Source organism: Oncorhynchus gorbuscha, linkage group LG10 (assembly GCF_021184085.1).
Source record: "Oncorhynchus gorbuscha isolate QuinsamMale2020 ecotype Even-year linkage group LG10, OgorEven_v1.0, whole genome shotgun sequence".
In the NCBI taxonomy this organism is placed as follows: domain Eukaryota; kingdom Metazoa; phylum Chordata; class Actinopteri; order Salmoniformes; family Salmonidae; genus Oncorhynchus; species Oncorhynchus gorbuscha.
This window is the reverse complement of record NC_060182.1, coordinates 88,957,111-88,973,925: the sequence shown is the minus strand read 5'-3', so window position 1 is coordinate 88,973,925 and position 16,815 is coordinate 88,957,111. Positions and strand designations below refer to the sequence as shown.

General features: G+C 41.8%; 1 protein-coding gene across 4 annotated transcripts in view; it reads left to right on the top strand.

Annotated features, from left to right (window-relative positions):
• Positions 1-16,815, top strand: part of stxbp5b (syntaxin binding protein 5b (tomosyn)) — a 70,208-nt gene that overhangs the window by 37,718 nt on the left and 15,675 nt on the right. For all 4 annotated transcript variants that reach the window (XM_046367388.1, XM_046367386.1, XM_046367390.1 and 1 more), the window contains exons 8-17: positions 2,490-2,613; positions 2,819-2,897; positions 2,998-3,152; positions 4,826-4,898; positions 5,118-5,265; positions 5,387-5,454; positions 7,114-7,154; positions 7,530-7,756; positions 13,539-13,726; positions 13,993-14,118. In XM_046367388.1, coding sequence (XP_046223344.1) covers positions 2,490-2,613; positions 2,819-2,897; positions 2,998-3,152; positions 4,826-4,898; positions 5,118-5,265; positions 5,387-5,454; positions 7,114-7,154; positions 7,530-7,756; positions 13,539-13,726; positions 13,993-14,118 — 1,229 coding nt within the window. The remainder of the gene's footprint in view (positions 1-2,489; positions 2,614-2,818; positions 2,898-2,997; positions 3,153-4,825; positions 4,899-5,117; positions 5,266-5,386; positions 5,455-7,113; positions 7,155-7,529; positions 7,757-13,538; positions 13,727-13,992; positions 14,119-16,815) is intronic.

The window sequence follows — 16,815 nt, the reverse complement described above, 5'->3', positions numbered from 1 at the left end:
CTGTGCATCTTTATCCTCCAGGCTATCCACTCAGTACACACTGTGTTTTTTCTTCTCTGTGTATCTGCTAAAGGACTACAGGTTGACACGGGAATGAAAATTCAAATCGGTCTTGTCCTGTCACCATTTTTCCCGTTCTGTCCTGATCCCGCAACAGTTCTATAACCCCGGAACTTTCCTGTCCTGTCCCGATAAAAATCACTCCCCTCCTGTGCTGATTTTTACGTGCAGAAATAACTTATTCCGTTAGCTGCTCGTCTGTCTGTCCCCCGCTCTGCATGTGAGTAACCATAGCAACTGCTCTGTTTGGCTGCTGCTCACTAATCACCAGACAGTAGCCTGCCCTAAACACACAGCTGATAACAACAACATTACCAGATTTTGGCAATGAAGGCAGGCCTCTTCTACTTAGTCAGAGGCAGATGAACTCATGATATGGACATGTGTACAGTACCAGTCAATGTCAATGTACCAGTCAATGTTTGGACACACCTACTCATTCAAGGGTTTTTCTTTATTTTTTAGATTTCTAGAATAATAGAAGACAAAACTATGAAATGACACTTTTGGAATCATGTAGTAACCAAAACGGTGTTAAACAAATCTAAATATATTTGAGATTCTTCAAAGTAGCCACCCTTTGACTTGATGACAGCTTTGCACATTCTTGGTATTTGCTCAACTTGCTTCACCTGGAATGGTTTTCCAACAGTCTTGAAGGAGTTCCCAGGTATGCTGAGCACTTGTTGGCTGCTTTTTCTTCGCTCTGCGGTCCTTCACTATGATGTTGGGTGATTGTGGAGTCCAGGTCATCTGATGCAGCACTCCATCACTCTCCTTGGTCAAATAGCCCTTACACAGCCTGGAGGTGTTTTGTTGAAAAACAAATTATAGTCCCACTAAGCGCAAACCAGATGGGATGGCGGATCGCTGCAGAATGCTGTGGTAGCCATTCTGGTTAAGTGTGCAGTGCCACCAGCAAAGCACCATCACACCTCCTCCTCCATGCTTCAGGGTGGGAAGCACACATGTAGAGATCATTCGTTCACCTACTCTGCGTCTCACAAAGACACAGTGGTTGGATCCAAAAATCTCAAATTTGGACTCATCAGACTAAAGAACAGATTTCCACCAGTCTATTGTCCATTGCTCATGTTTCTTGGCCCAAGCAAGTCTCTTCTTTGCAGTAATTCGACCATGAAGGTCTGATTCACGCAGTCTCCTCTGAACAGTTGACGTTGAGATGTGTTTGTTACTTGAACTCTGTGAAGCATTTAGTTTGGCTGCAATTTCTGAGATTGATAACTCGAACGAACTTGTCCTCTGCAGCAAAGGTGACTCTGGCTGGGTCTTCTATTCCTGTGGCGGTCCTCATGAGAGCCAGTTTCATCATAGCGTTTGATGGTTTTTGAGACTGCACAAGTTTTCCGGATTGACTGAACTTCATGTCTTATAGTAATGATGGACTGTCATTTCTCTTGAGCTGTTCTTGCCATAATATGGACTTGGTCTTTAACCAAATAGGGCTATCTTCTGTATACCACCCCTACCTTGTCACAACACAACTGATTGGCCCAAATGCATTAAGAAGGAAAGAAATTCCACAAATTAACTTTTAACAAGGCACACCTGTTAATTGAAATGCATTCCAGGTGACTACCTCATGAAGCTGGTTGAGAGAATGCCAAGAGTGTGCAAAGCTGTCATCAAGGCAAAGGGTGGCTACTTTGAAGAATCTAAATTCTAAAATATATTTTGTTTTAACACTTTTTTGGTTACTACATGATTCCATATGTGTTACTACTACTATTCTACAATGTAGAAAATAGTAAAAATAAAGAAAAACCCCTGTGAGTTGGTGTGTTCAAACTTAACTGGTACTGTCTTCGAGTGCATTTTGAAGGAACATCTAGGCCTAAACAGTAACATTGTTTGTTGTAGAACAGCTAGCTATGCCGCTTCAGGGCGCGTGTCCCGCTCTCCGGTTGGTATTTGATTAAACCGCTGCCGCGTACCCGGTTCCTTCATGCCAAAGACAACTCTAATACATTTTGTTACAACATTGCTCTTTCTTTTTATTGGCTTTAATGTTATTGATGGGTCCTTGGCTGTAACAAGACGTTGCAATTCCTCTCTTGAAGGAATCATCATTCCCTGACGTACGTTGGCATCTGTAAAGTAGTGACTGGCTACAACTGGAGCGAGAGTGAGCCAACGGAAGGGGAGAAATCACCATATTTTTTCAAATAGATTTTAATGAACTATAATAGGCCTACACACAGTGTATTTTATTTTGATGAAATCCTACACACATTACACATTTCTACCCCCCCCCAAAAAAATACTCAGTTCAGAATTATTTGTGTACTGCTGCCCATTCCTGTGGACTGTCGATCCTGTCCCGTTCTGTTCTGCACTTGACTCTAGAACTTCACTCCCATTCCTGCCAGAAGACCCGTGTCAACCCTTAGTATCCTCCCCTCCTCCAGGCCATCCACTCTGTAGCCTGGCACCATGAGGGAAAACAGTTCACCTGCAGCCACTCAGATGGAACTCTGACCACATGGAACGTACGTGTCCCCGCCAAGCCTACAATCACCATCACACCACACGGTAGGTTCTGATGCACACACAGACAACAATGGCCTCAGGAAGACAAAGATGGATGGAAAACATACGAAAGCATGCCCAAATCAGTCAGATAATAGGCTATGGTACAATATGTTAATGTGTGCTTTTAATCGCATGTGCTTAGTACAGTTGTATTTATCAGTGTACAGAAAATTGAGTTTTTTTTCTCTGCAAAATTCCCTCCCAGGTAAGCAGCCCAAGGATGGAAAGAAGCCAGAACCATGTAAACCTATCCTCAAAGTGGAGTATAAAACGACTAGAGCTGGGTGAGTGATTGTTTGTCCTAGTAAACAATCATCCATAAAGGCTTGACCATGTGATCTGTCTAGGTCATTTATTGAATGAATGTCTTTATTTCATATCCAGGGACGCCTTCGTGGTCATGTCTGGAGGCCTGTCCTATGACACGGGGTGCAGGAGGTCCTGTCTGACGGTGATGCATGGGAAGAGTACTGCTGTCCTGGAGATGGACTATCCCATCGTAGACTTCCTCACGCTCTGCGAAACACCATATCCTAATGGTGAGTTACAGTATTATAGCACTGTTACAGAAGCACCATATCCTAATGGTGAGTTACAGTATTATAGCACTGTTACGGAAGCACCATATCCTAATGGTGAGTTACAGTATTATAGCACTGTTACGGAAGCACCATATCCTAATGGTAAGTTACAGTATTATAGCACTGTTACTGAAGCACCATATCCTAATGGTGAGTTACAGTATTATAGCACTGTTACGGAAGCACCATATCCTAATGGTGAGTTACAGTATTATAGCACTGTTACGGAAGCACCGTATCCTAATGGTGAGTTACAGTATTATAGCACTGTTACGGAAGCAACATATCCTAACGGTAAGTTACAGTATTATAGCACTGTTACGGAAACACCATATCCTAATGGTAAGTTACAGTATTATAGCACTGTTACGGAAGCACCATATCCTAACGGTAAGTTACAGTATTATAGTACTGTTACGGAAGCACCATATCCTAACGGTAAGTTACAGTATTATAGCACTGTTACGGAAGCACCATATCCTAATGGTAAGTTACAGTATTATAGCACTGTTACGGAAGCACCATATCCTAACGGTAAGTTACAGTATTATAGCACTGTTACGGAAACACCATATCCTAACGGTAAGTTACAGTATTATAGCACTGTTACGGAAGCACCATATCCTAATGGTAAGTTACAGTATTATAGTACTGTTACGGAAGCACCATATCCTAACGGTAAGTTACAGTATTATAGCACTGTTACGGAAGCACCATATCCTAATGGTAAGTTACAGTATTATAGCACTGTTACGGAAGCACCATATCCTAATGGTAAGTTACAGTATTATAGCACTGTTACGGAAGCACCATATCCTAATGGTAAGTTACAGTATTATAGCACTGTTACGGAAGCACCATATCCTAATGGTGAGTTACAGTATTATAGCACTGTTACGGAAGCACCATATCCTAATGGTGAGTTACAGTATTATAGCACTGTTACGGAAGCACCATATCCTAATGGTGAGTTACAGTATTATAGCACTGTTACGGAAGCACCATATCCTAATGGTGAGTTACAGTATTATAGCACTGTTACGGAAGCACCATATCCTAACGGTAAGTTACAGTATTATAGCACTGTTACGGAAGCAACATATCCTAATGGTGAGTTACAGTATTATAGCACTGTTACGGAAGCACCATATCCTAACGGTGAGTTACAGTATTATAGCACTGTTACGGAAGCAACATATCCTAATGGTGAGTTACAGTATTATAGCACTGTTACGGAAGCACCATATCCTAACGGTAAGTTACAGTATTATAGCACTGTTACGGAAGCACCATATCCTAACGGTAAGTTACAGTATTATAGCACTGTTACGGAAGCAACATATCCTAATGGTGAGTTACAGTATTATAGCACTGTTACGGAAGCAACATATCCTAATGGTGAGTTACAGTATTATAGCACTGTTACGGAAGCACCATATCCTAACGGTAAGTTACAGTATTATAGCACTGTTACGGAAGCAACATATCCTAATGGGAAATTAAGTTTGAAATACAAATTGGATAGTGATACATTTTGGCAGCTTATGCTTCCATATCTAACACTGTCATAAGGATTTTAAAATGTTTTATGAAGACAGTTGAATGTTGTTGTTTTTGCTGCTTCATCACAGATTTCCAGGAGCCTTATGCTGTAGTTGTCCTCTTGGAAAAGGATTTAGTTGTCATCGACCTTGAACAAATTGGGTGAGTCTTGTAGTGACAATATGCTACATTATGCTTACTAATGCTGGCACAATACATGGAACAATGTCCTGCTGTTAGCTAACTTCAGTAGTAGGGTAGAGGGGTTGGAATAAAAGCAGAAGACAAGTTTCTATTGGACATCAGCGTACGTTAGACAATAAAGTCATCTTCTGAATCTGGGTCTTACAACCACAGCTTTTTCCCCCTTTTGATTGACAGGTACCCAATATTTGAGAACCCGTACCCTCTGTCGATCCACGAGTCTCCAGTGACGTGCGTGGAGTACTTTGCCGACTGCCCTCCTGAACTCATACCTGCACTTTACTCTGTGGGCTCCCGGCAAAAGAGACAGGGCTACAGTAAGAAGGTAATGTGTCCCACTTAAAAAAAAAAAACTGTTCTAGAGTAAGTAGTTCTATATTTTGGTTGTATCTATATGGTCACACGGTTATTGTTGTGTAGTAAAGGTATTTTTTTTGTATTTCCAGGAATGGCCTATAAGTGGTGGTAACTGGGGCCAAGGCACACTGAGCTACCCTGAGATCATCGTCACTGGGTGAGTAGCTACCGAACACCTGAGGGCTGAAACACAACCATAGAGATTGTAAAATGCACTTCTATACGTAAGTCTTTCGGAGTGTGCACAACACTTACCTAACAAACTGTATTACAATTATGTACAGTGCCTTCGGAAAGTATTCAGACCCCTTGACTTTTTCCAAATTTTGCTACGTTACAGCCTTATTCTAAAATGGATTAAACAAAAAAGGAATCCTCAGCAATCTACACACAATACCCCATAATGACAAAGCGAAAACAGGTTTTTAGAGATTTTAGCAAATATATTTTAAAAAAGAACATATACCTTATTTCCATAAGTAGACCCTTTGCTATGAGACTTAAAGTTAGGCTCAGGTGCATCCTGTTTCCATTGCTCATCCTACAACTTGATTGGAGTCCACCTGTGTTACATTAAATTGATTAGATAGGATTTGGAAAGCATGACCCTGTCTATATAAGGTTGTTGACAGTTGACCGTGCTTGTCAGAACAAAAAACCAAGCCATGAGGTCGACGGAATTGTCCGTAGAGCTCCAAGACGAAAACAAAACATTTCTGCAACATTGAAGACCCCCAAGAACACAGTAGCCTCCATCATTCTTAAAAGGAAGAAGTTTGGAACCACCAATTCTCTTCCTAGAACTGACTACCCTGGCAAACTGATCTGGGGAGGAGAGCCTTGGTCAGGGAGGTGACCAAGAACCTGATGGTCATTCTGACAGAGCTCTAGAGTTCCTCTATCCAGAAGGACAACCATCTCTGCAGCACGCCACCAATCAGGCCTTTATTGTAAAGTGGCCAGATGGAAACCAATCCTCTGCAAAAGACACATGACAGCCCGCTTGGAGTTTGTCAAATGGCACCTAAAGACTCAGACCATGAGAAACAAGATTCTCTGGTCTGATGAAACCAAGGTTGAATTCTTTGGCCTGAATGCCAAGCATCACATCTGGAGGAAACCTGTCACCGTCCTTACGGTGAAGCGGCAGGGACTGGGAGACTGGTCAGGATCGAGGCAAAGGTTAATGGAGCAAAGTACAGAGAGATCCTTGATGAAAACCTGATCCAGAGCACTCAGGACCTCAGACTGGGGCAAAAGTCCACAACAGGACAACCCTAAGCACACAGCCAAGACAACACAAGAGTGGCTAAATGTCCTTGAGTGGCCCAGCCAGAGCCCGGACTTGAACCCGATCGAACATCTCTGGAGAGACCTGAAAATAGCTGTGCAGTGATGCTCCCCATCCAACCTGACAGAGCTTGAGAGGATCTGCAGAGAAGAATTGGGGAAACTCTACAAATATAGTTGTGCCAAGCTTTCAGCGTCATACTCAAGAAGACTAGAGGCTGTAATCGCTGCCAATGGTGCTTCAACAAAGTACTGACTAAAGGGTCTGAATATTTATGTAAATGTAATGTTTCAGTTTTTTATTTGTAGTTGCGACATTTATTAGCAACATTTTCTAAAAACCTATTTTTGCTTTGTCATTATGTGTGTTGATTGATGGGGGGAGATGTAATAAATGTTTAGAAAACGGCTGTAACGTAACAATGTGGAAAAGGTCTAGTGTTCCGAATACTTTCCGAAGGCACTGTATTTACCATAGGAGTTTACCAACACAGCTGATCCCATTTTCCTTCTTTGCCATGAACAGACATGCTGACGGATCAATCAAGTTTTGGGATGCTTCTGCAAGTGAGTATGCTTTTTCATTGGATTCCTTTGATATATAATTGGATGAAATAAGAATACCACGACGGTTCGTCCCTTTTGTGAAGAAATGTCATTAATTTGTATATAGTATGTAGAGCCAATGATACCTGTAGATCAATGCTCATATTTCATTATAATATATATTAACATTACAGTTCATTCATTTAGCAGATGCTCTTATACAGAGCGACTTACAGGAACAATTAGGATTAAGTGCCTTGCTCAAGGGCACATGGACAGATTTTTCACATAGTCATCTCTGGGATTTGAAACAGCGACCCTTTCAGTTACTTTCCCAATGCTTTTAACCACACCAGATTAACTGCGATTCCCATTGTCTCCCTTCCTCTGTCCTAGTAATGCTCCAAGTACTGTACAAGCTGAAGACTGCCAAGGTGTTTGAGAAGGCTCTAAAGGGCGGTAAGGAGGAGAAGCCGAGCACAGAGATAGTGGATGAGGATCCCTTTGCCATCCAGACTTTGTCGTGGTGCCCAGAGAGCAGAATGCTGTGTGTGGCCGGAGTCTCTGCCCACGTCATCATCTATAGGTTCAGCAAACAGGAAATAACCACAGAGATGGTGCAGGTAACCATAGCAACCAGTTTCAATATTCTGTTTATGCAATGTTTTATATAATATCTGTACCGTATTATAATGTAAACAGTTTCTCAATATTATATCAAAACATTATGAACACCTGCTCTTTCCATGACTTAGACTGACCAGGTGGAAACTATGATCCTGTATTGATGTCACTTGATAAATGCACTTCAGTCAAATCAAATCAAATCAAAATAAAATGTATTTATATAGCCCTTCGTACATCAGCTGATATCTCAAAGTGCTGTACAGAAACCCAGCCTAAAACCCCAAACAGCAAGCAATGCAGGTGTAGAAGCACGGTGGCTAGGAAAAACTCCCTAGAAAGGCCAAAACCTAGGAAGAAACCTAGAGAGGAACCAGGCTATGTGGGGTGGCCAGTCCTCTTCTGGCTGTGCCGGGTGGAGATTATAACAGAACATGGCCAAGATGTTCAAATGTTCATAAATGACCAGCATGGTCGAATAATAACAAGGCAGAACAGTTGAAACTGGAGCAGCAGCACAGTCAGGTGGACCGGGGACAGCAAGGAGTCATCATGTCAGGTAGTCCTGGGGCACGGTCCTAGGGCTCAGGTCCTCCGAGAGAGAGAAAGAAAGAGAGAATTAGAGAGAGCATATGTGGGGTGGCCCGTCCTCTTCTGGCTGTGCCGGGTGGAGATTATAACAGAACATGGCCAAGATGTTCAAATGTTCATAAATGACCAGCATGGTCGAATAATAGTAAGGCAGAACAGTTGAAACTGGAGCAGCAGCATGGCCAGGTGGACTGGGGACAGCAAGGAGTCGTCATCATGTCAGGTAGTCCTGGGGCATGGTCCTAGGGCTCAGGTCAGTTGAAACTGGAGCAGCAGCATGGCCAGGTGGACTGGGGTCAGCAAGGAGTCATCATGTCAGGTAGTCCTGGGGCATGGTTCTAGGGCTCAGGTCCTCCGAGAGAGAGAAAGAAAGAAGGAGAGAATTAGAGAACGCACACTTAGATTCACACAGGACACCGAATAGGACAGGAGAAGTACTCCAGATATAACAAACTGACCCTAGCCCCCCGACACAAACTACTGCAGCATAAATACTGGAGGCTGAGACAGGAGGGGACAGGAGACACTGTGGCCCCATCCGAGGACACCCCCGGAGAGGGCCAAACAGGAAGGATATAACCCCACACCCACTTTGCCAAAGCACAGCCCCCACACCACTAGAGGGATATCTTCAACCACCAACTTACCATCCTGAGACAAGGCTGAGTATAGCCCACAAAGATCTCCGCCACGGCACAGGCCAAGTGGGGGGGGGGGGCAACCCAGATAGGATGACCGCCAACCCAGATAGGATGACCACAACAGTGAATCAACCCACTCAGGTGACGCACCCCCTGCAGGGACGGCATGAGAGAGCCCCAGTAAGCCAGTGACTCAGCCCCTGTAATAGGGTTAGAGGCAGAGAATCCCAGTGGAAAGAGGGGAACCGGCCAGGCAGAGACAGCAAGGGCGGTTCGTTGCTCCAGAGCCTTTCCGTTCACCTTCCCACTCCTGGGCCAGACTACACTCAATCATATGACCCACTGAAGAGATGAGTCTTCAGTAAAGACTTAAAGGTTGAGACCGAGTTTGCTTCTCTGACATGGGTAGGCAGACCGTTCCATAAAAATGGAGCTCTATAGGAGAAAGCCCTGCCTCCAGCTGTTTGCTTAGAAATAGGGCCAACATCCCTGTGGAATGCTTTCAACACCTTGTAGAGACCATGTCCCAATGAATCAAGGCTGTTTTGAGGGCAAAAGGGGGTGGTGTGTATGGGGTGCGCAACTCAATATGAGCAAGGTGTTCCTGATGTTTTGTACACTCAGTGTGTTGTATACCAGCGACGTGAGGGTGTGTACCAGTGATGTGAGGGTGTATACTATAACAGCAATGTGAGTCTGTATACTATACCAGCAATGTGAGGCTGTATACTATACCAGCAATGTGAGTCTGTATACTATAACAGCAATGTGAGGGTGTATACCAGCAATGTGAGGGTGTATACCAGCAATGTGAGGATGTATACTATAACAGCAATGTGAGGCTGTATACTATACCAGCAATGTGAGGCTGTATACTATACCAGCAATGTGAGGCTGTATACTATACCAGCAATGTGAGACTGTATACTATACCAGCAATGTGAAGCTGTATAATATACCAGCAATGTGAAGCTGTATAATATACCAGCAATGTGAGGCTGTATACTATACCAGCAATGTGAGGGTGTATACTATACCAGCAATGTGAGGGTGTATACTATACCAGCAATGTGAGGCTGTATACTATACCAGCAATGTGAGGCTGTATACTATACCAGCAATGTGAGGGTGTATACCAGCAATGTGAGGCTGTATACTATACCAGTAATGTGAGGCTGTATTCTAAAACAGCAATGTGAGGCTGTATTCTATAACAGCAATGTGAGGCTGTATACGCTAACAGCAATGTGAGGATGTATACCAGCAATGTGAGGATGTATACCAGCAATGTGAGGATGTATACCAGCAATGTGAGGCTGTATTCTATACCAGCAATGTGAGGATGTATACTATACCAGCAATGTGAGGCTGTATACTATACCAGTAATGTGAGGCTGTATTCTAAAACAGCAATGTGAGGCTGTATTCTATAACAGCAATGTGAGGCTGTATACGCTAACAGCAATGTGAGGATGTATACCAGCAATGTGAGGATGTATACCAGCAATGTGAGGCTGTATTCTATAACAGCAATGTGAGGATGTATACGCTAACAGCAATGTGAGGATGTATACCAGCAATGTGAGGCTGTATACTATACCAGCAATGTGAGGATGTATACTATACCAGCAATGTGAGGATGTATACCAGCAATGTGAGGATGTATACGCTAACAGCAATGTGAGGATGTATACCAGCAATGTGAGGATGTATACGCTAACAGCAATGTGAGGATGTATACCAGCAATGTGAGGATGTATACGCTAACAGCAATGTGAGGATGTATACCAGCAATGTGAGGATGTATACGCTAACAGCAATGTGAGGCTGTATACGCTAACAGCAATGTGAGGATGTATACCAGCAATGTGAGGATGTATACGCTAACAGCAATGTGAGGATGTATACCAGCAATGTGAGGATGTATACGCTAACAGCAATGTGAGGATGTATACCAGCAATGTGAGGATGTATACGCTAACAGCAATGTGAGGATGTATACCAGCAATGTGAGGATGTATACTATAACAGCAATGTGAGGATGTATACTATACCAGCAATGTGAGGATGTATACTATACCAGCAATGTGAGCCTGTATACTATACCAGCAATGTGAGGATGTATACCAGAAATGTGAGGCTGTATACTATAACAGCAATGTGAGGATGTATACTATACCAGCAATGTGAGCCTGTATACTATACCAGCAATGTGAGGATGTATACCAGAAATGTGAGGCTGTATACTATAACAGCAATGTGAGGATGTATACCAGCAATGTGAGGATGTATACTATACCAGCAATGTGAGCCTGTATACTATACCAGCAATGTGAGGCTGTATACTATAACAGCAATGTGAGGATGTATACCAGAAATGTGAGGCTGTATACTATAACAGCAATGTGAGGATGTATACCAGCAATGTGAGGCTGTATACTATAACAGCAATGTGAGGCTGTATACTATAACAGCAATGTGAGGCTGTATACTATAACAGCAATGTGAGGCTGTATACTATAACAGCAATGTGAGGCTGTATACTATAACAGCAATGTGAGGCTGTATACTATAACAGCAATGTGAGGCTGTATACTATACCAGCAATGTGAGGCTGTATACTACAACAGCAATGTGAGGCTGTATACTATAACAGCAATGTGAGGCTGTATACTATAACAGCAATGTGAGGCTGTATACTATAACAGCAATGTGAGGCTGTATACTATACCAGCAATGTGAGGCTGTATACTATACCAGCAATGTGAGTCTGTATACTATACCAGCAATGTGAGGCTGTATACTATACCAGCAATGTGAGGCTGTATACTATACCAGCAATGTGAGGCTGTATACTATACCAGCAATGTGAGTCTGTATACTATACCAGCAATGTGAGGCTGTATACTATACCAGCAATGTGAGGCTGTATACTATACCAGCAATGTGAGTCTGTATACTATAACAGCAATGTGAGGGTGTATACCAGCAATGTGAGGCTGTATACTATAACAGCAATGTGAGGATGTATACCAGCAATGTGAGGCTGTATACTATAACAGCAATGTGAGGGTGTGTACCAGTGATGTGAGGGTGTATACTATAACAGCAATGTGAGGCTGTATACTATACCAGCAATGTGAGGCTGTATACTATACCAGCAATGTGAGGCTGTATACTATACCAGCAATGTGAGTCTGTATACTATACCAGCAATGTGAGGCTGTATACTATACCAGCAATGTGAGTCTGTATACTATAACAGCAATGTGAGGGTGTATACCAGCAATGTGAGGCTTGTATACTATAACAGCAATGTGAGGATGTATACCAGCAATGTGAGGCTGTATACTATAACAGCAATGTGAGGCTGTATACTATACCAGCAATGTGAGGCTGTATACTATACCAGCAATGTGAGGCTGTATACTATACCAGCAATGTGAAGCTGTATAATATACCAGCAATGTGAGGCTGTATACTATAACAGCAATGTGAGTCTGTATACTATAACAGCAATGTGAGGGTGTATACCAGCAATGTGAGGCTTGTATACTATAACAGCAATGTGAGGATGTATACCAGCAATGTGAGGCTGTATACTATACCAGCAATGTGAGGCTGTATACTATACCAGCAATGTGAGGCTGTATACTATACCAGCAATGTGAGGCTGTATACTATACCAGCAATGTGAAGCTGTATAATATACCAGCAATGTGAGGCTGTATACTATAACAGCAATGTGAGGCTGTATACTATAACAGCAATGTGAGGATGTATACCAGCAATGTGAGGATGTATACTATACCAGCAATGTGAGGATGTATACCAGCAATGTGAGGATGTATACGCTAACAGCAATGTGAGCCTGTATACTATACCAGCAATGTGAGGATGTATACTATACCAGCAATGTGAGGATGTATACTATACCAGCAATGTGAGCCTGTATACTATAACAGCAATGTGAGGCTGTATACTATAACAGCAATGTGAGGCTGTATACTATAACAGCAATGTGAGGCTGTATACTATAACAGCAATGTGAGGCTGTATACTATACCAGCAATGTGAGGATGTATACTATACCAGCAATGTGAGGATGTATACTATACCAGCAATGTGAGGATGTATACTATACCAGCAATGTGAGGATGTATACTATACCAGCAATGTGAGGATGTATACTATACCAGCAATGTGAGGATGTATACTATACCAGCAATGTGAGGATGTATACTATACCAGCAATGTGAGGATGTATACTATACCAGCAATGTGAGGATGTATACTATACCAGCAATGTGAGGATGTATACTATACCAGCAATGTGAGGATGTATACTATACCAGCAATGTGAGGATGTATACTCTACCAGCAATGTGTTTTTTACCTGACTAATCAGAAATTCCTTATTTTCTGGCATTGATAAATAATTTAAAAAATAAATTCCTAATTTATTTGATATGCCTTTTATTATCGTTTTCCAGATGTTTCCCAGCTATTAGTCTTTCTGTTTCTAGGTATTATTACTCTCTCTCCTCAGCTGTTGGAGGTGCGTATGCAGGGTGAGCTGAACGATGTGGATTCTCCAGACCCAGCAGGAGACCATCCTCCCACCCCCTCTACCCCAGTACCCCCCTCCTCCTCCAGCCCTACCCAGGAGGGAGAGCCCCCCGAGGCCCAGCCCTTCACCTCTGATGACCGGCCCAGGGATAACGTACCAGGCCTTAAGTATGGACCAACAGACAGTGCATGTTCTTCTCCTGCCAGGCATTGACATTTTCTATTGTAGTCTTCAAAACTCCAGTATTCTGTTTTATTACAAGAAGTGTCATCATGAAGAAAAGACAAGATCATGATAAGTAGGCTATTTGTATGTAAGATTAATGCACGTACAAATGCATTATAAACCGTGAACAATAGGTGATGGTGTAGCATTGAATCTAGGTATAGTAAGGACTGTTCACTGCATGTTGTTTGATGTGTCGTGTCTGCAGGGTCTGGAGCGCCCCTCTGAAGCAGTCTCCTGGTTACCAGGTGGAGCTGGTCATTCAACTGGTCTGGGTTAGTGGTGAGCCGCCGCAGCAGATCACCAGCCTGGCCGTCAGCTCGTCAGACGGACTGTAAGTCTGTCCGTCCATCTGTCAGCATGAACCTCTGTTCTCTTGATGGTCAAGGTGTACATGAGACACATCATCTACAGTTGTATTCATGCAGAGATCACAGACAAATGGAATATACTGGAACTCAGGGCATATCATTTACTTTTTGGTCAATCAGGACAAATCTACCAGCCACTCAGATGTTTTACTAGCCAAAATGTTTTTTTTTCCTGCTAAAATTACACCAACAAAACACACACAAAAGGATGAGCATGCTTTGTAATGTTATGTGACCGTGATGGTTTGAGGGCCAGATTGGGAATTTAGCCAGGACACCGGGGTTAACACCCCTACTCTTACGATAAGTGCTGTGGGATCTTTAAACCTCAGAGAGTCAGGACACCCGTTTAACGTCCCATCCAAAAGACGGCACCCTACACCCGGCAGAGTCCCCAATCACTGCCCTGGGGCATTGGGATATTTTTTAGACCAGAGGAAAGAGTGGCTCCTACTGGCCCTCCAACACCACTTCCAGCAGCATCTGGTTTCCCATCCAGGGACTGACCCTGCTTAGCTTCAGAAGCAAGCCAGCAGTGGCTGGTATGCTGCTGGCGCAATACATGTATTACTAGTAAGAAGTATTGTGGTATATTGTTTAATTACATTTTTATTAACCAAAATATCATGTGAGACAAAAATGTTAACCTGCCCCTTTAAGGGCGTGAGTTTACCGATTGAGTCTGACTAATAGAGGCGTTGTCTTCTCTTCCCCTAGCAGTTGAAACTCAAACATAGAAATACGACCTAGCTTGTGAACAAAACAATGAAACAAACCAAGAAACACTAGGACAAAGACTCACTTCAGTAGACTTTGGTTTCAAGTAAATTAGACCAACTTTTATGCCTGTGCTAGCACTTCTAAATTAATTTTCACTCAGCTCTTCACTTGATGCGCACAGCTATGGAGCGAGATACCTGCCAAAAGGTTGGGATAGGATAGTAAGAAAATCCATACGGAAATTGTTAGGATCGTAAGAAAAGCCATGTGTGAAACGTAAACATGAAATTGAATCTGTGAACATACGAACACCAGGTTACGATTACGGAAGAACATTTTAGACTTGAACAAATCTAGTGTTCCAATTCTGACGTACAATAATACCTTTCAGAGTTTTGGCAGTTTCATCTCACCAACCAAAAAAAATGTACACAAACGGCCTGTGTAGAAATAAGGGAAACCGGAAAGAGGCATCTTGCACGTTTTCAAGTTAAGAGTCTCCGTCCTCTCGTACTCTTCAGTTGAGTTTACTTCACATTTAGGTTGCTAATGTAATGGATCTGTTTACCAGCGCAAGTCTAGATAGCACTAGCTGTATTAAGCCGACAGTTAAGTTTCAGTCTGCTAGTTGTATCTCTACAGCATGGACATATCTCTGGGTGACATGGACATCCTCATGCACCTTATCAAAATATGACTCAGTATCGCACCATCCCATTCTCTGGGGTCTGTCTGCAATCATAACCAGTAGAATCTAACAGGAATAATGAACCATAACCAGTGGTATCTAACAGGAATAATGAATCATAACCAGTAGTATCTAACAGGAATAATGAATCATAACCAGTAGTATCTAACAGGAATAATGAATCATAACCAGTAGTAGTATCTAACAGGAATAATGAATCATAACCAGTAGTAGTATCTAACAGGAATAATGAATCATAACCAGTAGTAGTATCTAACAGGAATAATGAATCATAGTAATAGTATCTAACAGGAATAATGAATCATAACCAGTAGTATCTAACAGGAATAATGAATCATAACCAGTAGTATCTAACAGGAATAATGAATCATAACCAGTAGTATCTAACAGGAATAATGAATCATAACCAGTAGTATCTAACAGGAATAATGAATCATAACCAGTAGTATCTAACAGGAATAATGAATCATAACCAGTAGTATCTAACAGGAATAATGAATCATAACCAGTAGTATCTAACAGGAATAATGAATCATAACCAGTAGTATCTAACAGGAATAATGAATCATAACCAGTAGTATCTAACAGGAATAATGAATCATAACCAGTAGTAGTATCTAACAGGAATAATGAATCATAACCAGTAGTATCTAACAGGAATAATGAATCATAACCAGTAGTAGTATCTAACAGGAATAATGAATCATAACCAGTAGTATCTAACAGGAATAATGAATCATAACCAGTAGTAGTATCTAACAGGAATAATGAATCATAGTAATAGTATCTAACAGGAATAATGAATCATAACCAGTAGTATCTAACAGGAATAATGAATCATAACCAGTAGTAGTATCTAACAGGAATAATGAATCATAACCAGTAGTAGTATCTAACAGGAATAATGAATCATAACCAGTAGTATCTAACAGGAATAATGAATCATAACCAGTAGTATCTAACAGGAATAATGAATCATAATAGTATCTAACAGGAATAATGAATCATAGTAATAGTATCTAACAGGAATAATGAATCATAGTAATAGTATCTAACAGGAATAATGAATCATAACCAGTAGTATCTAACAGGAATAATGAATCATAACCAGTAGTAGTATCTAACAGGAATAATGAATCATAGTAATAGTATCTAACAGGAATAATGAATCATAACCAGTAGTATCAAACAGGAATAATGAATCATAACCAGTAGTAGTATCTAACAGGAA